The following is a 26,830-nucleotide window of genomic DNA, read 5'->3' as shown; positions in this document are numbered from 1 at the left end:
GACTAGAAGCTAGGAAAGGCCATATATTCTGGAAAGCCCCCTACCCTCATGCCTACTACTTTGTACAGCCACACTGAACCTCCTAAAGGTTCCACACCTTCCCCAAGCAGCGCCACCACCTGGGGGCCGAGGGTTCAGACACCTGAGCCTGTGGAAGCATCATATAGTAAATGCCTTCTGTACTTGGTTCCCAGCCCAGCTGTGGCTTTCATCGCGCTTACAGTTTGATTAGATCTCTTGAGCCCAGCTTACTTGCTGCTTTCAAGCCCTTTAGACAAAAGTTTGCAACATTGAAATGTTGGGCCCATTGGCATAATAAATGGAAATTTATTAGGCTTAACCCACTGGTCTTTGAAATAGCCATGGTTCTTGCCGTTTTATACTTGGAATAGTATTGAAGGTTGAGGCTGGGTATGATGTCCATTAGAGGCACAGGGGACATCAGTACTCTGAGGAGTTGGGGTTTTTGTACTATAGTATGTATGACCATAATTTCCTCAAATTGGGTCCAGGGCAAGTTGGATGACCGGAAGCGCTTGATGATCTTATTTGGAGATGTTGCTATGCATTATATCCTCTCTGCAGCACAGTGAGTCTTTGCCTTTCAATATGTTGTAGGCTTTGATGGAAGTTGGTGTGTGTGTGTTGCCAGTGGCTATCAGCTGTTTCCCTTCATTGCTGTGCACCTTGTTTATTTGAGCCCGTTTCACTGAACCTGGACTCATTGACTGTCTAGACAAGCTGGCCAATACGTGCTAGGCGCTGCTGTTTTCATCCCCTACACTAGGGTACACACCCAGCTTTTACAGAGCTACTCAAAGGTCAACCTCAGATCCTCACACAGGGGCAGGATCTATGGGTGCCATCCCTTAAGCCCTTCCTTTAGGTGGGGTTTTGCTTATTTTCGTATAAAGGATTGAGTGCCATGCTTTGTACATGCTTGGAGTACACTGTGCTACTGATCAGCCATCTAGTCCTACAGTATGGTTTTTATTTCTTTGGTAATTTTAATTTTTATTGAGAATAGATTTTTTTTCATACATTGTATTCTGGCCAGTTTCCCCTTCCCCCGGTCCTTCTAAATCCTCCCCTACAGTATGTTTTCTCCTGCATGCGGTTTTGTTGTATGTTACAGCATTTTGGAGGGGGGAGGGAAAGACTATGAATGATCAAGAATAGGAACCATCTCTGGGCTACAGAAGATGAGTCGGAAACATGATGTAGCCGGGCGTGGTGGCGCACACCTTTAATCCCAGCATTTGAGAGGCAGAGGCAGGCGGATCTCTGTGAGTTTGGGGACAACCTGGGTCTACAAAGAACATCCTGGACAGCACAGCCAGGCCTATAAGAGAGACCCTGTGGGGAGCGGGGACGACAAGGATTTGAGATCTTTTACTGTTCATTCTAATACAGCATTTGAGCTTGACTTGCTTTCTTAAGAAGAATGCATCTGTTTTTTAAGGAATTCTGGTACCTGGGTAATACATCTTTGGCTATCACTGTGGTTGCTGCTTCTAAAGTCCATCTCTTAAATCTGTAGCGACTGATATACACACAGAGGTGTCCTATGTGTGCTTCTTCAGGTGGTACGTGCCACCTGAAGAAGTATTTCAAAAGCTGTGATTCAAAATAGGAAGATGAGCTGCAGGGAAGCCATCGCACCATGTCCCTCTGTGTCTCAGCCACTGCTTCTGCAGTTCATATGCTGTTACTCACTGTTGTTAGTGGGAATGATCTTATTTGTCCCAGGCCAGTTTTTACTACCCCTAAAACTTAGGGTTTAGTTTGTCTTATTTTTTTAGAAGAGCTATTAGATTCTGAAGAATTTTGGACCTAAATACAGTATTTTAGAAAGTGATACAATGTTTTTGTTTTACCTTTTTTTCTTTTGGTGTTTTGAGACAAGATTTCTCATTCTGTATGTAGCCCAGGCTGGCCTTGAACTCAGAGATCCGCCTGCCTTTGCCTCCCAAGTGCTGGGATGACAGGCGTGCACCACTGCCCATGGCCAGAGTCAGATGATTTAATGATGAGGGAAGGAATTTTATTGAACCATATCCCACACCAATCTTTCAATGTTGGATTTTGCTTTTGTTTTGGTTTTTTGTTTTGGTTTATTGTTTGTTTGAAACAAAGTCTCACTTTGTATCCCTGACTGACCTGGGACTAGCTATGTAGATCAAGCTAGGCTCCCATCTGCTGGGATTAAAGGCAGGTGTCACCATGCCCCACTTATTGAGGGTTTTTTGTTTGCTTGCTTGTTTGTTTTGTTGTTTTTTGTTGTTGTTTTTGTTTGTTTTGTTTTATTTTTGGAGACAGGGTTTCTCTGTGTTAGCATTGGCTGTCCTAGACTCAAGTGCTGGTTTTAAAGGCGTGCTTCATGACACCTGGCTGTTTGCTTATTTTTTGGGACAGAGTTGTCTGTCTGTCTGCCCTTGAACTCTGCCACCTGTTCTTGTTTTGTTTTTTCCTGTTACTTGTTTTCTGACTTTGGTAAATACTAAGATTGTATGGTGAGGCACAGGCAGTAGAGCTTACATGAGGTGGGACTCATTGCTTCTGTTGATGTATAGCTAACCCCAAAATTCTCTCCCTCAAACAGGACTGCTGATGGAGGAGGCTTGGTAGAAAAACACTACCTCTTCCTGAAGAGACTTTGTCAGGTGTTATGTGCACTGGGCAATCTGCTGTGTTCCCTGCTGGTGAGCAAGTTTGCGCTAGAGAGCATGGGGCTGTTCGGGGATCATATACTTAGAAACTGTGTAACGCTTTGCCACTGCACTGCTGTTACCTGATGAGGCATTGCTCTACCAGTTTTCTCATATGATTTGAAGATGAAATCATCTTCAATAAAAAGGCGGAAATGGTTGCCTAGGTTGATGTTGTTTTGTTTTTTTCTTTCTTTCTTGACACAAAAATCTCATCATGTAGTTTGGAACTCACTATGTAAAGCTGACTAGCCTCAAATTCAGAGATCCACCTGCCTCTGTCTCCCAAAGCCTTGAGTTAAACATGTGTGTAACCACACCTGGGTTAAGTGAGTATTTCATAGATTGAGTCATATAAACATAAATAGGACAGATCTGATGAAGTAATTTTTCTTATGACTTTTGGTTTTAATTTCTTGAGCAGTGTCTCTTTGTAGCTTTGTCTATTCTTAAACTTAGCATGCTTCTGTCTCGGCTTTCCTAGTGTTAAGATAACAGGCATAGGGCCTGGAGAGATGATGGCTCAGTGGTTAAGAGCACTAGCTGCTCTTCCAGAGAACCAGGGTTCAATTCCCAGCACCCACATGACAGCTCACAGCTATGTGTAACTCCAAGATCTGATACCCTCACACAGGCGTACATGCAGACAAACTCCCAATGCACATAAAGATAAGGAAAAAGCATTTGTGTGTGTGTGTGTGTGTGTGTGTGTGTGTGTATCTATGTATTATATGTATATATATTCACACATATATGCACATGACAGCTGTTATTTCTGTTTCCTGTTCTTTATCACTCATTCTCCCCATCTTTCCCCCAGCGCCTCTCTTCAGCTGCTTCCTACTCAGCCCCATTAATGTGGTCTTTTTCTTGTCTAGGCATTAGATGCTAATATTCAAACACCAGCAAACTTTGGAAAGTACCTGGAATCTTTTCTGGCTTTCACAACCCACCCAAGTCAGGTAAGCTTCACACAAACCATTTGGTCAGCCCAAGTCACAGTATGGCCTGGAGTACCCCCTAAGGAATGACTAGCAGCCTCATTCAGAACCCTGGGGGCTCAGTGGATTAAAGGGGCTGCACAAGCCTGGCAACCTGTGAGTCCCTGGCACCCACAGTCATAAGAGAGAGAACCAGTCTCTGAAAGTTGACCTCTGACCTCTCACCATGACACACAGAGATAATACATAAATATATTTTAAAAACACAAATTATTGGGTCTCTTTCTCCAGTTCTTCACCACAGGTTGTTTTCAGACTGTGCTCCATGGGATGGGATGTGTAGCCCAGATGATTTGAACAAGAAAAAAAAAAAATCTAAATCCAAAAGTCCAGTGGATTTTGTTATTTTGATATCAGTTATATTCAATTTAAGATTTTCTCGTGACACATTGATTCTAGTACCCTTTCTGACAGAGATAGTTAAGTAACATCCTGACTACACTCCAGGGTTCACAACCAACCCACAGTCATGCCATGGTGAGCCATCATTGCTGATGCACTGCAGAAGTTATTTCAAAAGTAAAGACTTCCTCCCATGGAAAAGTGTTGATAACTGCTAGGCTGAGTGACAGTCTTGCTCATGTAAGAGCTAAATCCTTAAGCTGAACTGTGTAAGGTTTTGTTTTTTGGTTTAGTTTCTACGCTCTTCAACCCATATGACCTGGGGAGCCCTCTTCAGGCATGAAATTCTGTCCCGTGACCCATTGCTGTTAGCAATAATACCAAAATATCTTCGTGCATCTATGACCAACTTAGTCAAGGTAAGTAATGGAAATCCTAATGTGCAGAGTGTTGGTGAGTAGGCATAGGTTTTGGGATCATCAAATCTCTTAAAGTTCCCTAAGAGAACTCTCTTACTGAGGAAGAGAGCAGTTCAGAATGGCCGGTCCACCCGTTCTTCCATCACTTAGGATGCCTGAGTGTGAAGCATGGAGTGAGATGCTAGGAAAAGAGCAAGGCCCAAGAGCTAATTGCAGCTTGGAATTAAAAACAGGATTAGCAGAACTTTTGCAAATGAATGAGGCTGGAATCAGGTAGATTCTAAGATGGAGTATTATCTAAGGACTATTCTGAAGGTCCTGTGCAAGTTGGGAACACGCATAAGGAGTGAGGGTAGCAGCAGCGATTGCTCACCCTCCAGAGACTGGTTTATCAGCTTGGTTGTGAAACTCTCAGATCTGCTAGGAGCTACAGTTGGCAGGATCTTTGCTGATCTTCTCTTTCCCTCCCTTTACCTTCCTTCCCTCCTTCCCCTCTTTCCCTTCCTTCCCTCCCCTCTTTCCTTCCCTCCCTCCCCTCTTTCCTTCCCTCCTTCCCCTCTTTCCCTTCCTTCCCTCCCCTCTTTCCTTCCTTCCCTTCCCTCTTTCCTTCCTTCCCTCCCCTCTTTCCTTCCCTCCCCTCTTTCCTTCCCTCCCTCCCCTCTTTCCTTCCCTCCCTCCCCTCTTTCCTTCCTTCCCTCCCCTCTTTCCTTCCCTCCCTCCCCTCTTTTCTTCCCTCCCTCCCCTCTTTCCTTCCCTCCCTCCCATCTTTCCTTCCCTCCCTCCCCTCTTTCCTTCCTTCCCTCTCTTTACTTCCCTCCCTCCCTTCCTCCCTTCCTTCCTTCCTTCCTTCCTTCCTTCCTTCCTTCCTTCCTTCCAGGGCTTCATGCAAGCTAGGCAAATGCACACACATACACACAAACGTATCTCAGCCCTACATGTAAGTTGTAAAGCCAGAGAACAAGGCTCTTTCCTCAAGAATTTACAGAGTGCAGTGGCGCACACCTGTAATCCCAGCACTCAGGGAGGTAGAGGTAGGGGGTCACTGGTCTGTAAAGCCAGTCTAGGACAGCCAAGGCTACACAGAAAAAAACCTGTCTCAAAAAAAAGAAAAAAGAAAAGAAAGTATGTAACATAAACTGTGTTTTACTTTTGTTATGTTTTATGGCACCTTTTTTTGGGTGGGGGCTTTTATGTGTGGTTTTGGTTTGTTTTGAGACAGGGTCTCACTGTAACCCACGCTGGCCTGGAAGCTATGTAGACAAAGCTAGCCTTGAACTTGGAGAGAGATCATCTTACCTCTTCTTTCAAATGCTAGGAATGTAGGTGTGAACCATGTAGTCAACCCCTCTTACTCTGTACATAATGAAACAAGCAACTGCCCATCCTTCAGCTTTATTCCAAATGAACTCAGTGCCTCTTCTTGGGCTGTGTTCATTCTTGGACTTTAAATGAACACTGAAAGTTATTGCCCCCGAGCAATCTAGGGGTCGTATCAGCTTTCTGAGGTGTCTTCACACCACTCAAGAGCAGTGGAGCTGTAGGAGCTAGCTGGATTTGGGGTAGAACATAAGTAGATATCGCCATAACCGATTTCATGCAACCCTCACCTCCTCCTCAGTAAGTCCTGAAGGGCTTCGGCTGCTGGAGGGTACCACTGTCCATCCTTATCCTCTCTCCGCATTGGTTATCTCTCTCTTTGCAGATGGGCTTCCCGTCTAAAACAGATAGCCCCAGCTGTGAATATTCTCGATTTGATTTCGATAGCGATGAGGACTTCAATGCTTTCTTCAACTGTAAGTGCCTGAAACTTCCTCCTAGCACTCTGAGAATGGCCTCTACATTTGAGAGTTCCTGTTAGCAGTCCTCAAACCTAGAGAGCAATCTTCTTAAGCTCCAGTCTCTTGATTGCAGAAGGATGCTGGTACCACACTTCAGCAGTGTGTTCTAAGCCCATCAGTTTTATTTATCTTCACTACCCCATGTTGAACCTTTCAAGGAACCAGGCTATTCTCAGCAGCCATACCACCTTACACCCCTCTCTAGCTGTTGCTTTTACTTTCAGTAGAAAAGGCAAGTAAACCTTAATTTGCTGCCTTTTTTGTTTGTTTGTTGTTTTTGTTTTGGTTGGTTTGGTTTTTTGAGACAGGGTTTCTCTATGTATCCTTGGCTGTCCTGGATCACTTTGTAGACCAGGCTGGCCTCGAATTCACAGTGATCCACCTGCCTCTGCCTCCCGAGTGCTGGGATTAAAGACGTGTGCCACCATGCCTGGCCCTGGTAAGACATTTTTAGAGGTAATTTATTTCTTAAGTTTTCTGGATTCATTAACTCAACAAAACTATAAGGAACCACTGTTGGATGTAGACCATGAATGTGCAAGCCAGTGCCCCCTGCCCCACGCAGCTAAACAAATACATAGCTGTGGAGCACTGCGTGCCAGCTGTTGATTCATGTCCTTCTCTGCCAGCCTCCCGAGCCCAGCAAGGAGAGGTAATAAGATTGGCATGTCGCTTGGATCCTAAGACCAGCTTCCAGATGGCTGCAGAGTGGCTCAAGTATCAGCTCTCGACTTCGATTGACACTGGACCTGTCAACTGTTAGTGTTTTGCTTTTTGTTTTTATTATTAAATGTTAATGTTATGTAGAAACTGTACATAAAAAAGAAGCCAGAGCTGGGCATGGTGGAACACACCTTTAATTCCAGCAGAGGCAGGCGAATCACTGAGTTCAAGGACAGACAAGGCTACACAGAGAAACCCTGTCTCAAAAAAACAACAGAAAAAAAAAAAAAAGCCAGTTGTATGTCAGAGCAACCCTACTGCCCACTTCCATCCCGCTAGGGGATGTTTTCTTTTTGCTCACTGAGAAAAAAGCAAGTAACCCTAGTACGAGGCTGCTATTTAAGTTAGGACAAGGCCGTTATATCCCTGTCAGCTGTGTCTGTGTTGTTGCCCTGCAGAGAGAGCGCTGATTAAACTGCATGTCTAGATCTAACTTTGTTTCAAACAAGTGTCAGTATGTAGCTCTACCCCTAAAATACAGTAAGGAGCTCTGGTTAGGCATCGCAGGAACAATCCAAGGACTTTCCATATCAAGCACCTCAGAGCCTCTGGGCAGGCTCACTTTACCGAAAACCAAAGTTCCTCCCCAGCCACCAGTTAAACTTGTCTGTTGCCCTTTCTCTCCCTCTCCCCCCGCCACCCCACCCCCACTGATGTATGTTGTACTGCGTGGGCGAGATGCATCAAGCAGGAGTGCCAGCCGTGCCACAGTAGTGGTCACTCCAAAGCACTAAGTATTTGAATTACAAGATTTGACATTCCTGTGTGAGTGTTTTGAATGCATTCCAAAGGTGGGGTGCCTTGACTGAGGAAGCCCAGCTGTACTGCTCCCAGACTAGAAGATGGCAGCACTGTATGGAGGCTGGACAGTTAACCTGTTAGCCTCTGTCTGTGGCTTCTGCCTGTGTGTTGGTGATGTTTATGAATTTGGACCCTAGCACGTTTCTCTAGGTGTAGCCCTGAGAATCGCTGCGAGGCTGTTGGATATGAAGTAGCATCTTGTAACATAAATAATTTCCTTGGTGGAAGAATTGGGGTTTGGTTTTTGGTGTTACTGGCGGGGTGTGGTGGGCTATGCGTGTTTCAAACAGGACTTCTGTGTATCTAGGCTGACCCATAACTTGCTGTGTAGCCTAAACTGGGTTTAGTTGTAACTGTCCTCATCCCTCAGTCAGTGAGTGATAGTGTTCCCATGCCCACCCTGCCCTTCCTCCCCCCCCCACAACCCCAGGGGATCCCCCAGGACCCTGTAATAAACGCTAAGCTATAATGCTACTGCTGAGCAACAGTCCTAGCTTGGAATAATTCTTTATGGTGTCTTCCCCCCGCCCCCCTGCTAAAACTGGGGCTCTCAGATCACCTGCTCCTTTTCCTTTGAAATTACTAAGTGGTCTTTGAGACCCCAGGTGTGCGTGTCTCTTTGCGTCTTCTGCTATCTTACCACACTGATAAGTGTTTGAACGTGTGTTTCAAAAGCATGTTCTACAGCTGGAACCGGAGAGGGCGGCCTCTGCTCCATCTTCTCGTCTTCATATGTGCAGTGGGAAGCCATGACCTTTTTTTTGGAAAGTATGATCAACCAGATGTTTCGAACACTGGAAAAAGAAGTAAGTAACTTCCCATGCTGGCTGAACGTTTGCGCTTTTGTAACCCGGTCGATGCGTAGGGAAACCTATGGCTACACATCCTATAAACGAGAGCGCAGGGTTAGAGAAGTTAGGTAGCACACTCAAGCTCCAACACGCCACACGTAGTAGAGCTCTGTGGCTCAGAGCGCTCCTGCAGTTAGTGTCCATTTTGAGGGACGAGTCGATTGAGCCTGGTCATACATGGGCACCAGATGGAGGACAGTGACAGAAACTTGGACTTGGATCATCTAAAGTGGTAACTTTCAGAGAGCATCTTTCTCACGTATGGCAAGTAAAGCATAATGGTCATGCTGCCTGGCCGCCGTCTTTCCCAGAGTAAGAGCAGATGGCCAGGTGTGTCTTGCTGTACATCTTGAAACCGTAGCACATCATCTTAGCTGTAACTAACTGGATAGCAACGTATGCGATATTGTTCATAGTAACTAAGTCAAAATAATTAAATCACAGCTATTTGGGGTAATTGCATTGTAATGTATTCTGGGTTAGCTTTGTAAACAATCTCTTAAGTCCTTTAAGTGAATGATAGGTGTTTTCTCAGGGTGACTAGTGTCACCAGCTTTTCAGCTTGAAATAGAAATGTTCTTTCTGTGTTTGGCCCACAATGAAGTGAACCTTGCTTGGATTCTGCAGTTTTTTACTTTCTTTTCAGTGGAAGAATTTGACCCAGAGATTGTTTGACTAGAAAGGCCAAAGCTGTTCATACTTGTTTTTTCTCATACAAGCATTAACAGGACTTGTTTCTAGTGTAGGAGAAGAGAGCATTGAGCAGACCACACTGGCTGTGGCTGTGGGCTGACTGAGATTGTTGGGGAATGTGTCCATGGTGATGATGAGGATTGATTTGCTTCTCTAGGTAGCAGATTACAAAGCCCACGGCATTAGAAGCAGTGTCATCTAGCCTTAGACACGGCTTGTTCAGATAATAACCTGAAAGGTAGAAGAGCAGCTATTTTGAGGCCACCTTGTGCTACATACACACCAAGGCCCTATCCCAAAAGAAAAAATAATACGTAAAGCAATTTGATTTAAAATTCTTGGGCTGGAGAGGTGGCTCAGCGGTTAAGAGCACTGATTGCTCTTCCAGAGGTCATGAGTTCAATTCCCAGCAACCACATGGTGGTTCACAACCATTTATAATGTGATCTGATGCCCTTTTCAACACTGTATGCATAATAATAAATAAATATTTAAAAAAAAAAAATAAATAAATAAAATTCTTTGGGCTAGAGCGATGGCTCAGTGCTTTAGAGTGCTTTCTCTTCTTTCAGAGGACCTGAGTTTGGTCCTGTTAGTTACAGGCTCACAACTGCCTGTAACCTGAGCTCCAGGGTATCTGACACCTCAGGCCTCTGAGGGCCCTGCACTCTGGCAGGCATTCGTGTGTGCGCTTGTGCTTGAGACAGGGTTTCTCTGTGTTAGGGCCCTGGCTGTCCTGGAACTTTCTTTGTAGACCAGGCTTGTCTTGAACTCAGAGATCCACCTGCCTCTGCTTTATGCGTTCTGGGATTAAAGGCGTGTGCCACCACACCCAGCATAAAAATAAGTCCTACAGGAACTATATAACTTTAAGCATAACAAGTTTAGATATTACCTCAAAATCTCTTATTCAAATAAACTAATTGAAATTTTAAGCAAAAGAATTTATTTTACTTAATTACTTGAGACAGAGTCTTGCTGTAAAGCCTTGCTGGCCTTGAACTTGTGTCATTCCAGCTGCCTCTACCTTTTGGATCCTAAAATAGAGGTGCTTTCTAAACTAAAGGAGCTCTCTCAGTCTCAGTCTCTGTCTCTGTCTCTCTCTCTCTCTCTCTCTCTCTCTCTCTCTCTCTCTCTCTGTGTGTGTCTCTCTGTGTGTGTGTGGGGGGGGGTGGCTTATATGAGTATCAGCTATGGACATTTTGTAATGAAGTGGTTCCGTGGTTTGGATTTTAACTGTTGAAAAGCAGTGGGCCTCGTAGGAAACTTATAATCCCAGCTACTCGGGAGGCTGAAGCTAAAGGGCCACACAGTCAACGTTGTCTTTCGGGCTGGAGAGACGGCTCACACAGTCTGAGTTCAATCCCCAGCAGCCACATCGTGGCTCACAACCATCTATCATGAGTTCTCATACCCTCTGTTGTCTGACGCTCTCTTCTGTCATGTAGTAAATAAGTAAATCTTTGGGGGAAAAGTTATCTTTGGGTCTAGACTGGGTTCAGGGCCAGCCTGGGGAAACTTAAACAGCCTCAAGACACCAAGTTGTGGGGATGGGGCAGAAAGCTGAGGCATAGCCAGTGGTAGTTAGTATACATGAGGCTTTTCATTCAGTTGCCAGCAGCACACAAACACTGGTTTTACATGTAGTCTGTGCAGCCGCAAATGCTAACTGCATTATATATTTATAACCTAGGATCTAAAAGCGTGATGCGATGGTTCTCGAGCTGCCTGTTGACTTCCTTCTGTGTCTGTGATAGGAACTCCCGGTTAGTGATGGCATAGAGCTGCTGCAGATGGTTTTGAACTTTGAGATGAAAGATCCCCTCATCCTATCCTGTGTCCTTACCAATGTCTCAGCACTCTTTCCATTCGTCACATACAAGCCTGAGTTCCTGCCCCAGGTCTTCTCCAAGGTATACGTCCATCTTCTTACAACTTTACTTTAAACCTGAGTCAATTTTTGTATTCTGTGAAAATATCTGTTAGAAACCGATGAAGGACAGGCATATGTGTTCACTCCTTAGAGGCTTATGTGGAACTCACTATGGATCAGGCACTACACTAGTGCCTTATTGCTAGGGACCACCGCAGGGAAAGGGCGCATAAACTGACTTTGTACCTGCCCATATGGTATTGTGTTGAGTAGACTTCCATGCTAGGAAACACAAAGGAGAACTAAGGAAGGTCCCCGAGGGTGCTGTGGGCTGGGTGGGAACTGCCAGAGGCCCGGGCTCACCGATAGTCCTCAGGATTCTGAGTGAGAGATAGCATGGGAGGAGCTGCGGCTGCATCTGGCATTCACATAAACATTAAAATCAGAGCAGCTGTCAGTGTTGATGTTGGAGTTTAAATGTCTGGACTTAGAGGTACTGAGATAAAACTATCCCGAGTAAAAGTGTAGAGGGGTGGGAGACCGTCAAGAGCACTTGCTGTTCTTGTCGTGGATCAGAGTTCAGTTCCCAGGCCCCGTGTGCTTGCTCACAACCACCTGGGACTCCGGTTCCGGAGACCCCTTCTGGTCTCGTCAGGCACTGGGGATGCATGTGATGGAGGCATACACGCAGGCATACACTCATGCACATAAAATGAATAAGTAAATGTTTTCTTTAAAAATGGGACCAGGCATTTAGCCATGGAAAACAGGACCTGGGAGGTGTCTGCCTCTAGCAGTGAATCCAACAGCAGCACAGAGGGCAAGAAGCCCCACCTCGCCTATGCCAAGAGGAGCGGCTAGTCAGAGAAATGAAGATGCTGCTGCACACAAGCCGGCAGCACTGGACAAGCAGCCTGGCTGCATCTGACGCTCACTGAGCCTTGGGAGGGACCAGTGGGTCTCTAGAGTTGCCCCTCAGGCGACTGCAATTCTATTGTGGAGGCTCAGGAGTCACCCTCACTGTGCTGGTAAAGGGCCAGAGGGGCAATTACAAAATGGGCTGACGTAGTCCATGTCTTCTTGAGTCAAAATAGATGAGAAACGTGCTCAGCTGAGCTGTAGGTGATGGTGTAGACTGATTGGTCGGGGGCTCCCCACTTTTTACTTCATACATCTGAGAAAGTGGACTCCGACTTTGTGGCGCTCGTGGAGCTTCTCCCTGCCGCACCCACTGTACCAGATGGATGCCGAGAATCACCTGCAGGGTTTGTTGGGAAATTTTGTTCATTTAAAAACACAGAAGTAACCATGTCTTTTCTCCTCCCTTCAGCTATTTTCATTTGTTACTTTTGAAAATGTTGGGGAAAATAAGGTAAGGCCATTTTTTTTCTATTTTATTTTGGGTTATTTTTTGAAACAGGTTCTTAGACTGTATCTTAGGCTGGCTTCAAACTCCACCCCCAGTGCTAGGATTACAGGCATGGGCTGCCATGCCCATCTGAGACCATTCATTAAACTATCCCATTCTAACTTCGCATGAGCTTAGATGTGAACACCTCACAATCATACTTACCCCTGCTTTTGTGCACATGGAGGGGTTAGCGAAGCAGATGGTCATGTGTGGTTTTTTTTTTCCCAGAGACATCCAAGGGCCAATCTGCACACAGATTCTTAGAGACTTAAGCTCACTTCATTTTACCCTTAGAACTGTAGACATGGTGTGTGAATCTGCTGCCTGTCGCACAGTTTTCAGCTGAGTTGTATTGAAGGTGTCTCTGAGTTTGGGCAATGTCCCTTTCAGGTCCCCCGCACTCGGGCAGTCAGGAACGTAAGGAGACATGCTTGTTCCTCCATCAACAAGATGTGCCGAGACTACCCTGACCTTGTCCTGGTAAGCGCTGGGCCCTCGCCAGGTTACCGTTGACCCTGTGTGACTACAGTATTGTGTGCGTAGCTTTCTTGAGTTGGTCTGTTCTTTCTGTTTACCTAGTGCAGCGGTTCCTAACCTTCCTAATGTTGGGACCCTTTAATATAGTTCCTCATGTTGTGATGACCCACAACCATAGATTATGTTGTTGCTACTTGATAACTGTAATTTGGTTAGGAGTCATAATGTAAATATCTGTAAAATATCTGATATGCAGGATATCTGATATGTGGCCCACAAAGAGGTTGTTACCCATGGGTTGAGAACCACTGACCCTAGTGATACAGTTTAAAATGTAACTGAATTCGCCATTCAAGATGAATGGTTCAAGATGTTTTTAATTCCTATTGCAAATGGTTGTCTGATGTTTGAGAGAAACCAGATGCAGCTTCCAGCCATTTTTGTGGGATGTGGTGGTAGTGGTGGTGGTGGTTGTTTTTTTTTTTTTTTTTTTTTGGTTTTTTGAGACAGGGTTTCTCCGTGTAGCCGTGGCCATCCTGGACTCACTTTGTGGACCAGGCTGGCCTCGAACTCACAGCGATCCACCTGCCTCTGCCTCCCGAGTGCTGGGATTAAAGGCGTGCGCCACCACGCCCGGCTTGGTGGTGGTTGTTTTAACAGGGTTTCTCTGTTGGCTGTCCTGGACTTACATTTTAGACCAGGCTGGCCTCGAACTCAGTGATCGCCTGCCTCTGCCTCCCGAGTGCTAGGATTAAAGGCATGCGCCACCACTGTCTGGTGTAGGAGTTCTCTTAAAAGTTCCCTAAAATTAGGGCTGGAGAGATGGCTCAGTGGTTAAGAGCACCGCCTGCTCTTCCAAAGGTCCTGAGTTCAACTCCCAGCAACCACATGGTGGCTCACAACCATCTATAATGAAATCTGATGCCCTCTTCAGGTGTGCGGCTGTACATGCAGACAAAACACTATACATAATAAATAAATTTTTTTTTTAAAGTTCCCTAAAATTAGCCCACATAAAACAATTACTGTGAAATTGCTTTTCAGAATGCATGGTAGTAGCTCTGTGTATAAGCAATAAACTGATTTTGGTAAAGATACAGTATCATTGATGTAGAAAAGCACCAGACAGATCTGCCCTCTGCCTGGTTGCTTGCTATTCGGACAAGGGTGAGAATTATGACAGAATTTCTAAGTGGTGGCCCACAGGCCTGATCTCCCATAGACTGTCTTGGTGTTCTGGCATCCTTGAGTGGCCCATCTCTCTGAAAGTCAGGCCTTTTTCTTTTTGATATGCAGCCCAATTTTGACATGCTTTATAACCATGTGAAGCAACTCCTCTCCAGTGAGCTACTCCTGACCCAGATGGAGAAGTGTGCTCTCATGGAAGCTCTGGTTCTCATTAGCAACCAATTTAAGGATTATGAGCGACAGAAGTTATTCCTGGAGGAGCTGATGGCACCAGTGGTCAACATTTGGCTTTCTGAAGAAATGTGCAGGTATGTAAGATTTGGGACCCATGACTGTGACAGCATTTGAGTAAAACGGGTCTTGTTTCCAGAGCTGTGCCATGTTTAGGGAGCAGTGTGAGGTTGTAGTGCGGGCACTATCCATGACACCTCAAGCTCCCTCGGCATGTGATCTCATCTCTGAAAATGTCGCCTTGCTCTATGGAGGTGAAGTGGGAGTGGCCAAAGATGGCTAGTGTGGCCATAAGGGCATGTAAAGCTGTGGCGTGCTTGCAGTGCGGCCTCAACCCTTTTGAAGAAATGAGAGCAGCTAGGAGGGATCGCTGTGGGGCCTTGTGGGCCCTGGGGCCTTTGTCCATGTAGTAAAGAACCTGGTTCTTTCTTTTTGTGTTTATTTTATTTTTTTAAAGATTGGTTTGTTTATTGTGTATACAATGTTCTGCCTGTATGTATGCCTGCAGGCCAGAAGAGGGCACCAGATCTAGTTATAGATGGCTGTGAGCCAGTAGGTGATTGCTGGGAATTGAACTCAGGACCTTTGGAGGAGCATCCAGTGCTCTTAACCTCTGACCCATCTCTCCAGCCCCCAAGAACCTGTTTCTTTTGTGACCTTTTTACTTTGTAAAATAGCACTGATGTTTGGGAGTGGGAATGTTAACATAAACTTTTAAATGAAATGACAGCTTATATTCATGTGGTTAAACTGCTCTCACTATAAAAACTGCTCTTTGGGCCAGGCTTAGTGGCACACGCCTTTAAACTTAGCACTCAGGTGGCAGAGGCAGGTAGATTCTGTGAGTTCCAGGACAGCCAAAGCTACATAGTGAGACACTCTTTGAAAACAAAACTGAACAAAACCCAAAATTCTGCTATTTGGAGTCAAATAATCCATCTCTTAGCTCTTTTTAATTTGGATTCTTGGTGGTGGAGCTCGTCTGAGCCACGCGCTACCCAAGGGTCATTAAACCCCTGAAAAGACAACATAATGAAAGGAAGTTTCCCACAAAAGGCAGTGAGAAGACCCGTCTTGGACTGGACCATACAGGAAAGGACAGAGATCCGGACGGGGTGGGAGACACAGAGGCTTCTTCCCTCTTTGCCTCTGTCACTGTGCTGTCACCACCTGGGTCTCCTGTAATCCAGGTTGGCCTCTTCTTCTCATGTGCTGGGATTACAAACCTGTGTAATCATGCTTGGTTTATCTGCAGTTGTTTCTTGTAGAGTAAATTGTTTTCCTTAAAAGCATGATACAGGGAATCTGTGGTACATATTTACTCCCAGACTCTGAATTCAGATTAGCCATACCCTATCTCAGGGAACAAAAGAAATTTGGGGGGCTAGAGAAATGGCTCAGCTGATAAAAGAGCATTTATTGCTCTTGCAGAGGGCCCAGGTTCATCCATTCCAAGTACCTACATGGTGTCTCACAACCATCTGTAACCTCAGTCCCAAGTGGTCCAGAGCCCTCTTCTGGCCTCTGCAGGACCAGACATAACATGTAAGTAAAACACACACACACACACACACACACACACACACGATGTAGAGGCTAGAGGGATGACTCAGTGGTTAGGAAAGCTTACTGATTTTCCAGATAACCAGAGTTCAGTGCCCACACCAGGCTGACCTGTTCATAGCTGCCTGTAACTAACTCCAGGCGACCCAGTGGCTTCTCTTGGCCTCTGAGGTCACATGCACTCACATATACACACCGCAGCACAGGCACGCACATACACTAATCTAAAAATAAAGTAAGACTTGTCTAAATGAAGGTGATGATGTAACTTTTCCTCCCCCTGCTCAGAGTGCTGTCAGATATCGATGCCTTCATTGCCTACGTGGGTGCCAATCTGAAGAGCACTGACCCAGCTGTGGAGGATCCATGTGGCTTGAACCGTGCACGAGTAAGACACCTGGGATGGGGAGTTGCCCTGGCCACGGGCAGCAGTTAGGGTGTTTTGTTGTCAAGTTTCTCAGATTTGTTTTTGTCTGTACTCGTGAGAGACCCGGAGTCTCTCCTGCCCTAAGCTTCTCCTTTCTTTTCTTCTTTAGTCTTGAATTCTTGAGTTAGTTCCCACAACAGAGCAGATGGTCTTTTCTATGAAGTCATTATTTTGGCTTTAAGGATCCCTAAGTAGCTCGGAAGACTGGAGGTGTAATGAGGAAATAGGTCAGAACTTGGTCGCAGGGTGAGTCCTCCCTGCTCTTGCTCTCTGGCATGTGAAGTCCTAGCTGATGGCCAAACCTTGAGAACCGGAGGCTTTCCAGTGCATCACCGTGGCAAAAGCCACGTGCTCAGCCTGGCATGAGGGGTTGGGGGTTAGGATGCAAGCTGTGGAGTCCCAGATGGAGGGTCAGAGGTGAAAAACAGCAGTTTAAACACGTGGTGGTGGAGCTCGTCTGAGCCACGCGCTACCCAAGGGTCATTAAACCCCTGAAAAGACAACATAATGAAAGGAAGTTTCCCACAAACGGCAGTGAGAAGACCCGTCTTGGACTGGACCGTACAGGAAAGGACAGAGATCCGGACGGGGTGGGAGACACAGAGGCTTCTTCCCTCTTTGTCTCTGTCACTGTGCTGTCACCATGAACACGTGTCACAGAGCTTTGCCTCTTATTCCCTGCTATGTTTTTCATTCTCTGTAGATAACCTTTTGTGTGTACAGCATTCTGGGAGTTCTGAGACGAACTAGCTGGCCTTCCGACCTAGAAGAGGCCAAGGCTGGAGGGTACGTGGTGGGCTACACACCCAGTGGAAACCCAATCTTCCGTAACCCCTGCACTGAGCAGGTCTTGAAACTTCTCGACAATTTGCTTGCCCTTGTAAGGTGAGTCAGGTACAGTTTTTGTTTTTATTTTAACCCTAAGAAGCTCAAACAGTTCATCTTCATGTCTGATCGTGCTGATGCTATCACATCGGGTCCTGACCCTGTGGAGAGAGGAGCTTTTCTTTCTAAGACAAACACCCTCCCTGTGGGAGGCGTGCTCTGTATAGACATGTGGCTGGAAATAGTCCCAGGACAGTGCTTTCTATCTTCTCTTTTGTTGTTGTTTTTGTTTACTTGTTTGGTTTTGGTTTTTCAAAACGGGTTTTCTCTGCGTAGCCTTGGCTGTCCCGGAACTCGACCAAGCTGGCCTTGAACTCACAGTGATCCGCCTGCCTCTGCCTCCAAAGTGCTGGGAATATAAAGACATGATCCACCACCACCTGGCCTTTTTAAAAATACAGTTTTTGGGTATTTTGTTGTTTTGCTGCTGCTGGGGACTGAAATGGGTCTTGTGCATTCGAGGTGACAGTGTCCCGTTGAGGTGCATCCCAGCCCTTTCTTGGACTTCTTAGAGTGCATGCCTGCTTTTGAGGCTATATTGTCTAAATTCTGACCAGAAGGGAATGGCATGTTGGCAGGACAGCTGCTTTCAGCGTGCTGTTTCTCCAGATGCCATCTGTCCATCGGCACTAATGTGACTTCTCCCCATGACCGAGCTCACGGAGACCAAACATCCGGTGTCTCAGCAAAAGCCAGAGGCGAGCAGGATGCCTTTCCCTCAGTGTGTGCCAGCCATTACTGTGAGACCAGGAGCATCAGCAGCCACCTCAGCACGTGCTTAAAAAGCAGAATTAGGGACCTACTCCAGTCTCGGAATTGTGACAAGATGTTGGGGTTTCATGTGCACACTCAAGGGTCAGAAGCATTGTCAAGGTCATGGGAACTAACATACTCAAATGCAAGGGACCAGTTTAGGCTTGTTGGCTATGTGAAGTAAACTTTTTAAACTTTATGCAAATGGGAAAAAATTTAAATGAACTTCTTGGTCTCTATTGCTCAATATCCTGGTGTGGGAGACATCCAAGTTGCATGTAGCTGAGGTCTGTTTCTTCCCACTGCCTGCATGGTGTTGTGCTGTGTGGCTGGGCTGTCTCTATTGGCCCTGGTAGGGTTTTGTACGGTTTTAATAATATACATACGATAACTTAATAATAAGCTGCTCTCATGTTGGAAATGTCTTGGTAAGATATTTTCATACTCTTGTTGGTTGTACAAGAGTTGGTTGGAGTACATTGTGTGTGTTTGCAGTGTTCACAGCTCCAGTAGCTTTCAGGCTGTACTGAGTATTGCTCCAGCAACTGTGTACAGGAATGGTAAAAAGGGGGTTGATTCTTTTTTTTTTTTTTGAAGCAGTGTACCGCCAGCCCTTGTTTGTGTGTGGTGAGAGGTGCACTCACGCGAGGAAGCCAGAGGCCGACCTTACGGCGTCTTTCCGTTGTTCCTTCTCAGTCTTACTCTTTGGGAAACAGTCTCCAACGTGAACCTAACCCTGGAAGTTTGGCAAGTCTAGCTGACCAGAGCACCCTTGGGATTGGCCTGTCCTGTCTGCCTCACGCAGGGGTTATAGACATGTGCTACCGTAGCTGGCTTTGACCTGGGGTCCAGCTGGATCTGAGCTCATGTCTTCATGCTTGCATAGCAAGCACTGTACTCCCCAAGCCATCTCCCAGGCCCCATCTGTGTTTTTAATTATATTTTGGGGTAGTAGTTTTTATTCTTTGGGATTTGTTGTTCTAAGGCATTTTATAACCCAGCTGGCTTCTAACTTAATATGACTTTGAACTCTTGGTTATTCTTCCTCTGTCTCCCAAGGTTCACATACCCAGCTATAGATTTTTGGGGTTTTGTTTTATGATCACATTTAGTTACTAAAAACAGCACCCAGATGTATGTGGCATGAGCAGCCACATCACTTGGGAAGCTAAGGCAAGGACCACTGGGCACAAGAAATTGTCCCAAAAAACAAAACAGGATGAAAGGGGGGGGTGGGTGTGTTTTGCCTTTAATGCTAGTACAGGAGCAGAGTCAGGCAGCTGTGTGCCTTGTCTTTTATTTAAAAAAGAAAAATAAACATTAGGGCTTGTTTGCTCAGAGTCAAGTTTAAATTTATTTCTTCAAGTAATTAAACATAATTATTAGTGTCAACCTCGTCCCAAACAACTGAGAATTTTGTTCCAGAAAACAAAATATAGCAAATTGAGCAAAGTCCAATTTTGTTTTACTTTTCTGAGAGCCTTGCTGTGTAGTCAAGTTGACCTTAACCTTAGACTTTTCTTGTCTCAGTGTCAGATTATTTTTCCTGGAGAGACAGAGTCAGCTGTCTGTGTTGTAGACAGGGCCCTAGTAACAGTCCACCCGAGTTTGCTGGGTGAGCCAGTGAGTTCACTGGGGTTGGTTGGAAGCCCAGCTGACTCAAAGGCAGCCTACTCGCCAGAAGGCCTGCCTAGCATGCATCCTGCAGTGTCCGCACAACAGCTTTTGCCAGAGTGCCCTCTCCTTCAGCAACTGTTTACTGTCATCAAACCTTGGAGAGTGGTCGCATGGGCCTACTCATAAGCTTCCTTGGAAAGTTTCTGTCCAGACAAAGCAGTTAACCTGCCACTCAGTCTCCTGACTTTAATCCCTGAGACCCACATGGTGAAATGAGAGGCCTATGAACACAAATTAAAATGTCTTGTTTGGCTGTGCTGTGAGTTCAAGGTTAGCCTGGTCTACAAAGTAAGTTCCAGGTGAGCCAGAAATACACAGTAAAACCATGTGATTATTTCTTAAAGTTTTAAATATTTTTCATGAAGAAATTAATGATTTAGTGTGTGCCCTCACCATGAGTGGGCTCTGGGACTGGAAGCTGCGTACATATTGGGGAAGAGTTAGTGGGCATGGTGACTTAGGGGCACATATGAGTGTGCCCTGCTGTGCACTCCGCACACTGCACCCTTGGCCATTCTGAGTACATCATTCGTCTCTTCAGTAAGGACATTAGCTTGCTATCATGTTCTTGGTATACTAGTGAACTAAATAAACTAAGAGATTTTTAAATGTTGAATGTTTATGCTCAGTTTTAAAAACAAGCATACTGAAGTATGGTGCTTTACACTGTGAGCCCACTGCGTAGTGGATAGAAACAGTAAAATAAGGAGTTCAAGACCAGACTGTACAATATAGCTAGCTCTGGCCTAGCCTGCTGCCACCTGTGAGCTGCCCACAGAGGCCAGGCGGTGTTATCCACCTGTGAGCTGCCCACGGAGGCCAGGCGGTGTTATCCACCTGTGAGCTGCCCACAGAGGCCAGGCGGTGTTATCCACCTGTGAGCTGCCCACGGAGGCCAGGCGGTGTTATCCACCTGTGAGCTGCCCACAGAGGCCAGGCGGTGTTATCCCCTGGAGCTGGTTACAGTCCGTTTTTATTCACCATGTGGGTGCTGGGATCCAAACTTCTGTCTTCTCTAAGAGCAGCAGGTGCTCTTAGCTGGTGAGCCAGCTCTTTACCCTTTGTTGTTGCTTTTTAACATTTGTTCATCTTGTGTGGTGTGGGCTCAAGTGTGCCAAGGAAGTCAGGATGACTTGTAAGAAGTTGGTTTTCTTCTTCCCACCCTATGGTCCCAGGGATCAAACTCATTTGGAGTCAGTCTCAGTGGCAAGCACTTTTAGTACTGAGCCATCTAACCAGGCGCTGACATGTTTTCTTTACATCCTTATTCCAAAGGCGGATTGGAGCTTCCTTGTTTTTCGTTTTCTAAACTTGTAAAATGAAGGCACAGCAGCAGTCTGTGGTATGCAGACTTGTGGTTCCTACACTAGGGAGGGTCAGGAATTCAAGGCAATATTGACCATTCTGAGTTACATGAGATCCTATTCATTCCATAACTCCCCTGCATCCCGTCCCCCAGAAGCATGGACTCACACTGGCCTGTGCAAGGTCAGTGCCCTGAGCATCAGTTCTCCATTTCTGCATACTGTCCTGTTGAAAGGTCTACAGGAGCTGGGTATGGTAGAGCAGGCCTGTCCCTAACATTAGGGAGGGTCTGGCAGGAGAATTCACTAAAGTTGAAGGGTAGCCTCTGCTACAGAGTAAATCCATTCTCAAAAGGAAGAGAAAGGTCTCCCAGCCAGCAACAGTCATAGACTATTATCTATGTTTATGAAACTGCTGGGCTCTCACATGCGACCTACGCTGTTTAGAAACTTTTTTTCCGTTTGGTTTTTTGAGACAGGTTTCTCTGCATAGCCTTGGCTATCCTGGAATCACTATGTAGACCAGGCTGGCCTTGAACTCACAGAGATCTGCCTGCCTCTGCCCCCCTGAGTGCTGGGATTATAGGCATGCACCATCGTGCCTGGTTTAGAATCTTTAAAAATCATATTAGTATGTGGAAGGGAGAAAGCACTGTGAAATGTTTTTTGTGTGTGTTTGTTTATTTTGAGAAACGGTCTCTACATAGCCCTGGTTATCCTGGAACTCACTATGTAGACTAGGCTGGCCTCCAATTTAGAGATGCTCCTGCTTCTGCCTTCTGGGTGTTAGGATTAAAAGTGTGCACCACCATGCCTGGCTCTCAAATGATCTTTAGAGTCCAGTGATACATGAGGTGTCAACAGTCACTGATTATCGTTGCCATGTATTATGTACTGTGTATAATTGTGTACTAGAGTTTTCTGTGACTGTCGGTGTAACAGGTGTGTTGATACTCCCTACATTACAGCATCAGTGCAGCTACATGGCAACGTGATGCGCATCTTTCATGGTTTGCCTTACAGGGTCCTTCTCAGCTGTGCACTGTTGCCCAGCACATCATTCTGTGGCGCAGCATGTCCATCTGTGTCTAACTTTGTCTGTGTCTGTCACTTTGTGTATATTTCAAATGTTCCAAAACTACCTTTCAAAAGAGGCATAACAATCCAAGCTTGATTCCAATGAAAGTTCAAGGTCATTATGTGCTGCAGAGTGAATTCAAGGCCAACTTGGGCAAGTTAACATGATCTTATCTCAGAAATGGTCACCTGAGCTCTGTGACCCATACTTTTAGTCCCAGGAGGTCAAATGGGAAATCTCTTTGAGCTCAAGGCCTGCCTATCCTAGCTCTTAAGCCAGCAGGGCTACACAGTAAGACTTTTTCTTTCTTTCTTTTTCTTTTTTCTTTTTTTTTTTTTTTTTTTTTTAAGTCAAAAGAAAAGCTGAGGGTTCCTGAGAGATGGCTCAGAGCTTGAAAGCACTTGGTGCCCTTTCAGAGGGACTGGCTTTTGGTTCATACCACCCCCATTTGGCAGCTGACAGCCACCACCAGTAGCTCCAGCTCCAGGGATCTGATCCTTCTGACTGACAAGGCCATGCAAACACACGTGCTCTACATGCACACAGGAAAATTAATAAGTGAATTTTGTTTGTTTTTTGTTTTTCGAGACAGGGTCTCTCTGTGTAGCCTTGGCTGTTCCTGGACTCACTTTATAGACCAGACTGGCCTTGAACTCACAGAGATCCACCTGCCTCTGCCTCCCGAGTGCTAGGATTAAAGGTGTGCGCCACCACGCCCAGCCAATAAGTGAATATTTTAAAATTGGGAAATCTAAGCTGGGCACAGTGGTGCGTGCCTATAATCCCAGAGACAGGTGGATCTCTAAGGTCAAGGCCAGCCCGTTCTAGAAAGGCTACACAGAGAAACCCTGTCTGAAAAACAAACAAGTGGAGCATCTAGAGGTAAAGCTACATATTATAGAGAGTTTTTCCTGGGTTTGGTCCCAGTATTCCAAAAATGCAAGGGTGGGAAACTGTCTGTTGACTCTGCAATGAAGTAATTAGTATGACTAGGAGGTGGGTCCTGTCTCTTATAAAACAGTCATTCTGATGGGGAACTGTTTTTTTACTTTGTTCCTCTTGGAAGCTGTAGTAACGATTGCCAGTCTGTGTCCACACATAGAGGCAGGGAGCTGAAAGATGGGCCATACTATTCCATGTCATGCCCATAGCACGGGGTCACCGACATTTCCTTCAGCTGGTGCCACTGGTGCTCAGAAAGCTGGGGGTGTTGTACATCGACTCAGTCTAAAAGGAGGAATTTGACTTTTGCATCTGCTATTGTGATTGTCCTGCAGTCCTGAGATTTGGTGTCACTAGGCCACGGGAATTGTTTGCAATGTAGTTAACACTTAAATCTGTGTCTTTTTTGGTTTTCGAGACAGGGTTTTCTCTGTGTAGCCTTGGCTGTCCTGGACTCACTTGTAGACCAGGCTGGCCTCTAGCTCCCAAGTGCTGGGATTAAAGGCGTGTCTTTCTCTGGGAAATCCTCATTGGTTGTTTGTTTGTTTGTTTGTTTGTTTTTTCTTTCCCTCTGCTGGGAGTAGTTTTGGTGGAATCTATTTGAAAGACTAGCCAGATATTTACATAACATCCTTATTTCTTTCAGAATGCACAATACTTTACACACACCGGAAATGCTAACCAAACTGACAGAGCCTTTTACCAAGGCTCTGGATATACTTGAATCTGAAAAAACATCAATATTAGGTAAGAAGGTCTGACCTCCCTGTCAGGTTTGTCCCACGTGCCTAAGGCCACCTGGCAGGAAGTGGGTTTGTGGAGCCCCTGGAGGTGCTATGAGAGCATCCATCCATGTCCGTGTTAGCGTTTAAGTCTTCACAGCAGCAGCTTTTCCCTGCTAACCCCTCCTTCAGTTTAGCATCCAGGTAACAGTAGCTGGTAGAGCCATATCTCTTGTTGTTTTTGTTTTGTTTGTTTGTTTGTTTGCTTGCTTGCTTGTTTGTTTTTCTCTGATAGATTCACTCATTTTTGTCTTTTACAAAGACAGAAATGATAACATAGTCTTAATTATGGTGCCTGCTGTGAAGGAAAGAGGCAGGTCCCTAGCAGAGTCTATTTCGAGGCCTAACCTGTTTGTCTGGGAGGTTACTTCTTGGAGGACCAGTGAAAACTAACTGTCAGACGCAGGAGAGATGCTAGGCTGGGGATACAGCTTAGCTAGTGTGTGCCTGGTCCTGGGAGGAGGGGAAAGGTGTAACACCTTCATGATGGTGTTGGCACTCCACCTACTAGACTATATGGCCAGCTGCTGTGTAATAGAGTACACATGTTCACAGACGTAGACATACGTGCCTTTGAGAATAGCATGTTCCCAACCCAGTTTTTGTTTGTAGGATTACCTCAGCCTCTCTTGGAACTCAATGAGTACCCTGCCAATAAAACTATTTTGGAACGAATGCAGCATTTCTTCAGCATCCTCTATGAAAACTGGTAAAGCCCCAGCACTGCTGCTCCACACTCCCTCTTAGAGTTTCCTTGTTGTAGGGATGGTAACACAGACTTTTGAGCGTGCATACCACACTCAGAGCTGTCGCCTCATTTAACCAAGCACTGGGAGCCCTTGGGCAGGTCTGACAGTATTGGGATTAGTTAACACCAGTGCCTTTGCCTTACAGTTACCATATCCTCGGGAAAGCAGGCCCTTCCATGCAGCAAGATTTCTATACTGTGGAGGACCTTGCTACACAGCTCCTTGGCTCAGCTTTTGTCAACTTGAACAATATTCCTGACTTCCGTCTCAAATCTATGCTTCATATCCTTGCAATGGTGCTAAGTAACCCAGAAGGTCAGGAGAGTAGAGGTAGGAGTGAGAAGGAGGGAAGCCTGACTGCAAGGAACCGGTAGGACTGTGTACCTGGTGCATCACCGTCCTCTTAAAGACAAAACACCAAACAGATAAAGAAGGAGGAAGGCAGCTCGGGGTGTGGGGCGGAGCACCTTACAACCTGAGGTTTTCTCTGAGGATAAATTATTGTCTTTCTACTTCTTAAAAATACAAAATTTTAAATTTATTTCCTTTTTTATATTTTGCTTAGCCCTTCCTCTTAGGTTGGCTTGGTATTTGTAGTCCAAGCTAACACTAAATGTATCATTCTCCTGCCTTAGCTCCTAAATGCTAGATTCTTCATGTGCCACCAGCTGAATTTTGTTTTGATTTATTTATTTGGCATTTTTGAGACAGGGTCTCTCCGTGGTCTTGGCTGGCCTCTGCCTCCTGAGTCCTGGGTGCTGCCATGCCTGGGTTTATTTCTGGTTTTCTTTTGAGTGGCAATCCCACTGTTTCCCAGGCTGACCTGGAACTCCTGGGCTCAGGCGACTCTCCTGCCTCGGCGTCCTGGGTAGCTGTGACCACAGATGGATGCTGGTACAGCCAGCTGGGTCCTCTCTTGAAAGGAACACTCAAGATTTCATTGTCTTCCAAACCCTTTCACATGACAGTGTCTTTAACTCTTCTACTCTTCAGCAACCCAGGCCCATAATGGACAGCTAAGCTGAAGACATGAGGGAACTGAGCATATGTGTAGTGTAGGCTTCCAGGACAAGGGCAGGGCGGGGAGTGTCGTTCTAGTAACACAGGATGTTCTTAGCATCCTGGTGCAGTAGGTTGCTCACTAGTGCAGCCTTTGGCTGCAAAGTGAAGGGTCTGCTTATGTGCTAACACTTCTTAACCTACAGTAGCACGTGTCTTTGTGAAGCCCCTCGTGCTCTTCTGTCCCCCAGAACACTTTGAAACCCTGGTATCCCCCATCCTTGGACCTCTCTTCACCTACCTCCACATGGTAAGTGGGTTGGGGGGGTGAGGGGGGGACCAAAGAGTGCTCTTAAACACATGGTCCAGGCTGGGGAGATGGCTCGATGACATAAGCTTAGGTCCCAGAACACACATGAAAGCTAGATGTGGTGCCACACATTTGTGACCTCAGCACTGGGGAGGTAGAGAGATAGGTGCAGCCCTCCCTGGCAGAATGGTAATTTAAAAGCTCCAGGTTCAAGGAGATTTAGACTCAGAAAATACGATGAAGAGTGAAAGAGTAAGCCACCTGATGTCAGCCTTGGATTTATAGTGGGTTCTAGACCAGCCTTGCCTACAGAGTAAAAGCCTCTTACAAAGAGAAAGACTCCATGCTCTGCAGCCTCCCCCATCCTAGCACTCTGTTGTTTCTGCAGAGGCTCTCTCAGAAGTGGAATGTCATCATCCAGAGGAGCACGCTGTGGTAAGGAATGCCACTCCTTGGCGGGAGAGCCTGCAGCCAGCTTTGGGTAGGGAAAGGAAGAGGGGGCAGGTAGGGTGTTGACTATACTAGGGCCAGAATAGCCATAGTTTGTCATCTTTCCCAGCTTAGGTGGGAGGTGGTTTAGACAGGCTGTCAAGAGTGGCCTGATGTGGAGATTAAGCCTTCCTGTGGGAACCTTCCCCTTACCTACTCTGGAGTTTGATTCTGAGCCCTCCATTCCAACCAAGCAGAGTCACAAGAGATAATTTCCTTCAGCGGCCTGCTGTCCGTCCCTGATAGATCTCAGAGCACAGTCCTAGGCAGGATCCGAGAGGAGTGTGGCCTTAGGCTGCCGAGGTTACCACATTGC

The 26,830-nt window shown here is 46.0% G+C and overlaps 1 protein-coding gene across 1 annotated transcript in view; it reads left to right on the top strand.

Moving 5' to 3' along the window:
- The window catches only part of Xpo5 (exportin 5), a 39,972-nt gene that overhangs the window by 9,057 nt on the left and 4,085 nt on the right, over positions 1 to 26,830 (top strand). Inside the window, exons 8-25 of the mRNA XM_051152892.1 lie at positions 513 to 589; positions 2,603 to 2,702; positions 3,587 to 3,670; positions 4,345 to 4,470; positions 6,173 to 6,263; positions 6,938 to 7,066; positions 8,508 to 8,638; positions 11,134 to 11,289; positions 12,580 to 12,621; positions 13,051 to 13,140; positions 14,434 to 14,633; positions 16,408 to 16,507; positions 17,250 to 17,431; positions 23,832 to 23,932; positions 24,580 to 24,676; positions 24,862 to 24,998; positions 25,928 to 26,025; positions 26,414 to 26,460. Coding sequence (XP_051008849.1) covers positions 513 to 589; positions 2,603 to 2,702; positions 3,587 to 3,670; positions 4,345 to 4,470; positions 6,173 to 6,263; positions 6,938 to 7,066; positions 8,508 to 8,638; positions 11,134 to 11,289; positions 12,580 to 12,621; positions 13,051 to 13,140; positions 14,434 to 14,633; positions 16,408 to 16,507; positions 17,250 to 17,431; positions 23,832 to 23,932; positions 24,580 to 24,676; positions 24,862 to 24,998; positions 25,928 to 26,025; positions 26,414 to 26,460 — 1,988 coding nt within the window. The remainder of the gene's footprint in view (positions 1 to 512; positions 590 to 2,602; positions 2,703 to 3,586; positions 3,671 to 4,344; positions 4,471 to 6,172; positions 6,264 to 6,937; positions 7,067 to 8,507; positions 8,639 to 11,133; positions 11,290 to 12,579; positions 12,622 to 13,050; positions 13,141 to 14,433; positions 14,634 to 16,407; positions 16,508 to 17,249; positions 17,432 to 23,831; positions 23,933 to 24,579; positions 24,677 to 24,861; positions 24,999 to 25,927; positions 26,026 to 26,413; positions 26,461 to 26,830) is intronic.

The sequence above is a fragment of the Acomys russatus genome, chromosome 11, assembly GCF_903995435.1.
Source record: "Acomys russatus chromosome 11, mAcoRus1.1, whole genome shotgun sequence".
NCBI classification, from domain to species: Eukaryota; Metazoa; Chordata; class Mammalia; order Rodentia; family Muridae; genus Acomys; species Acomys russatus.
The sequence above is the reverse complement of the archived record's forward strand: the minus strand, read 5'-3'. Positions and strand labels throughout refer to the sequence as shown.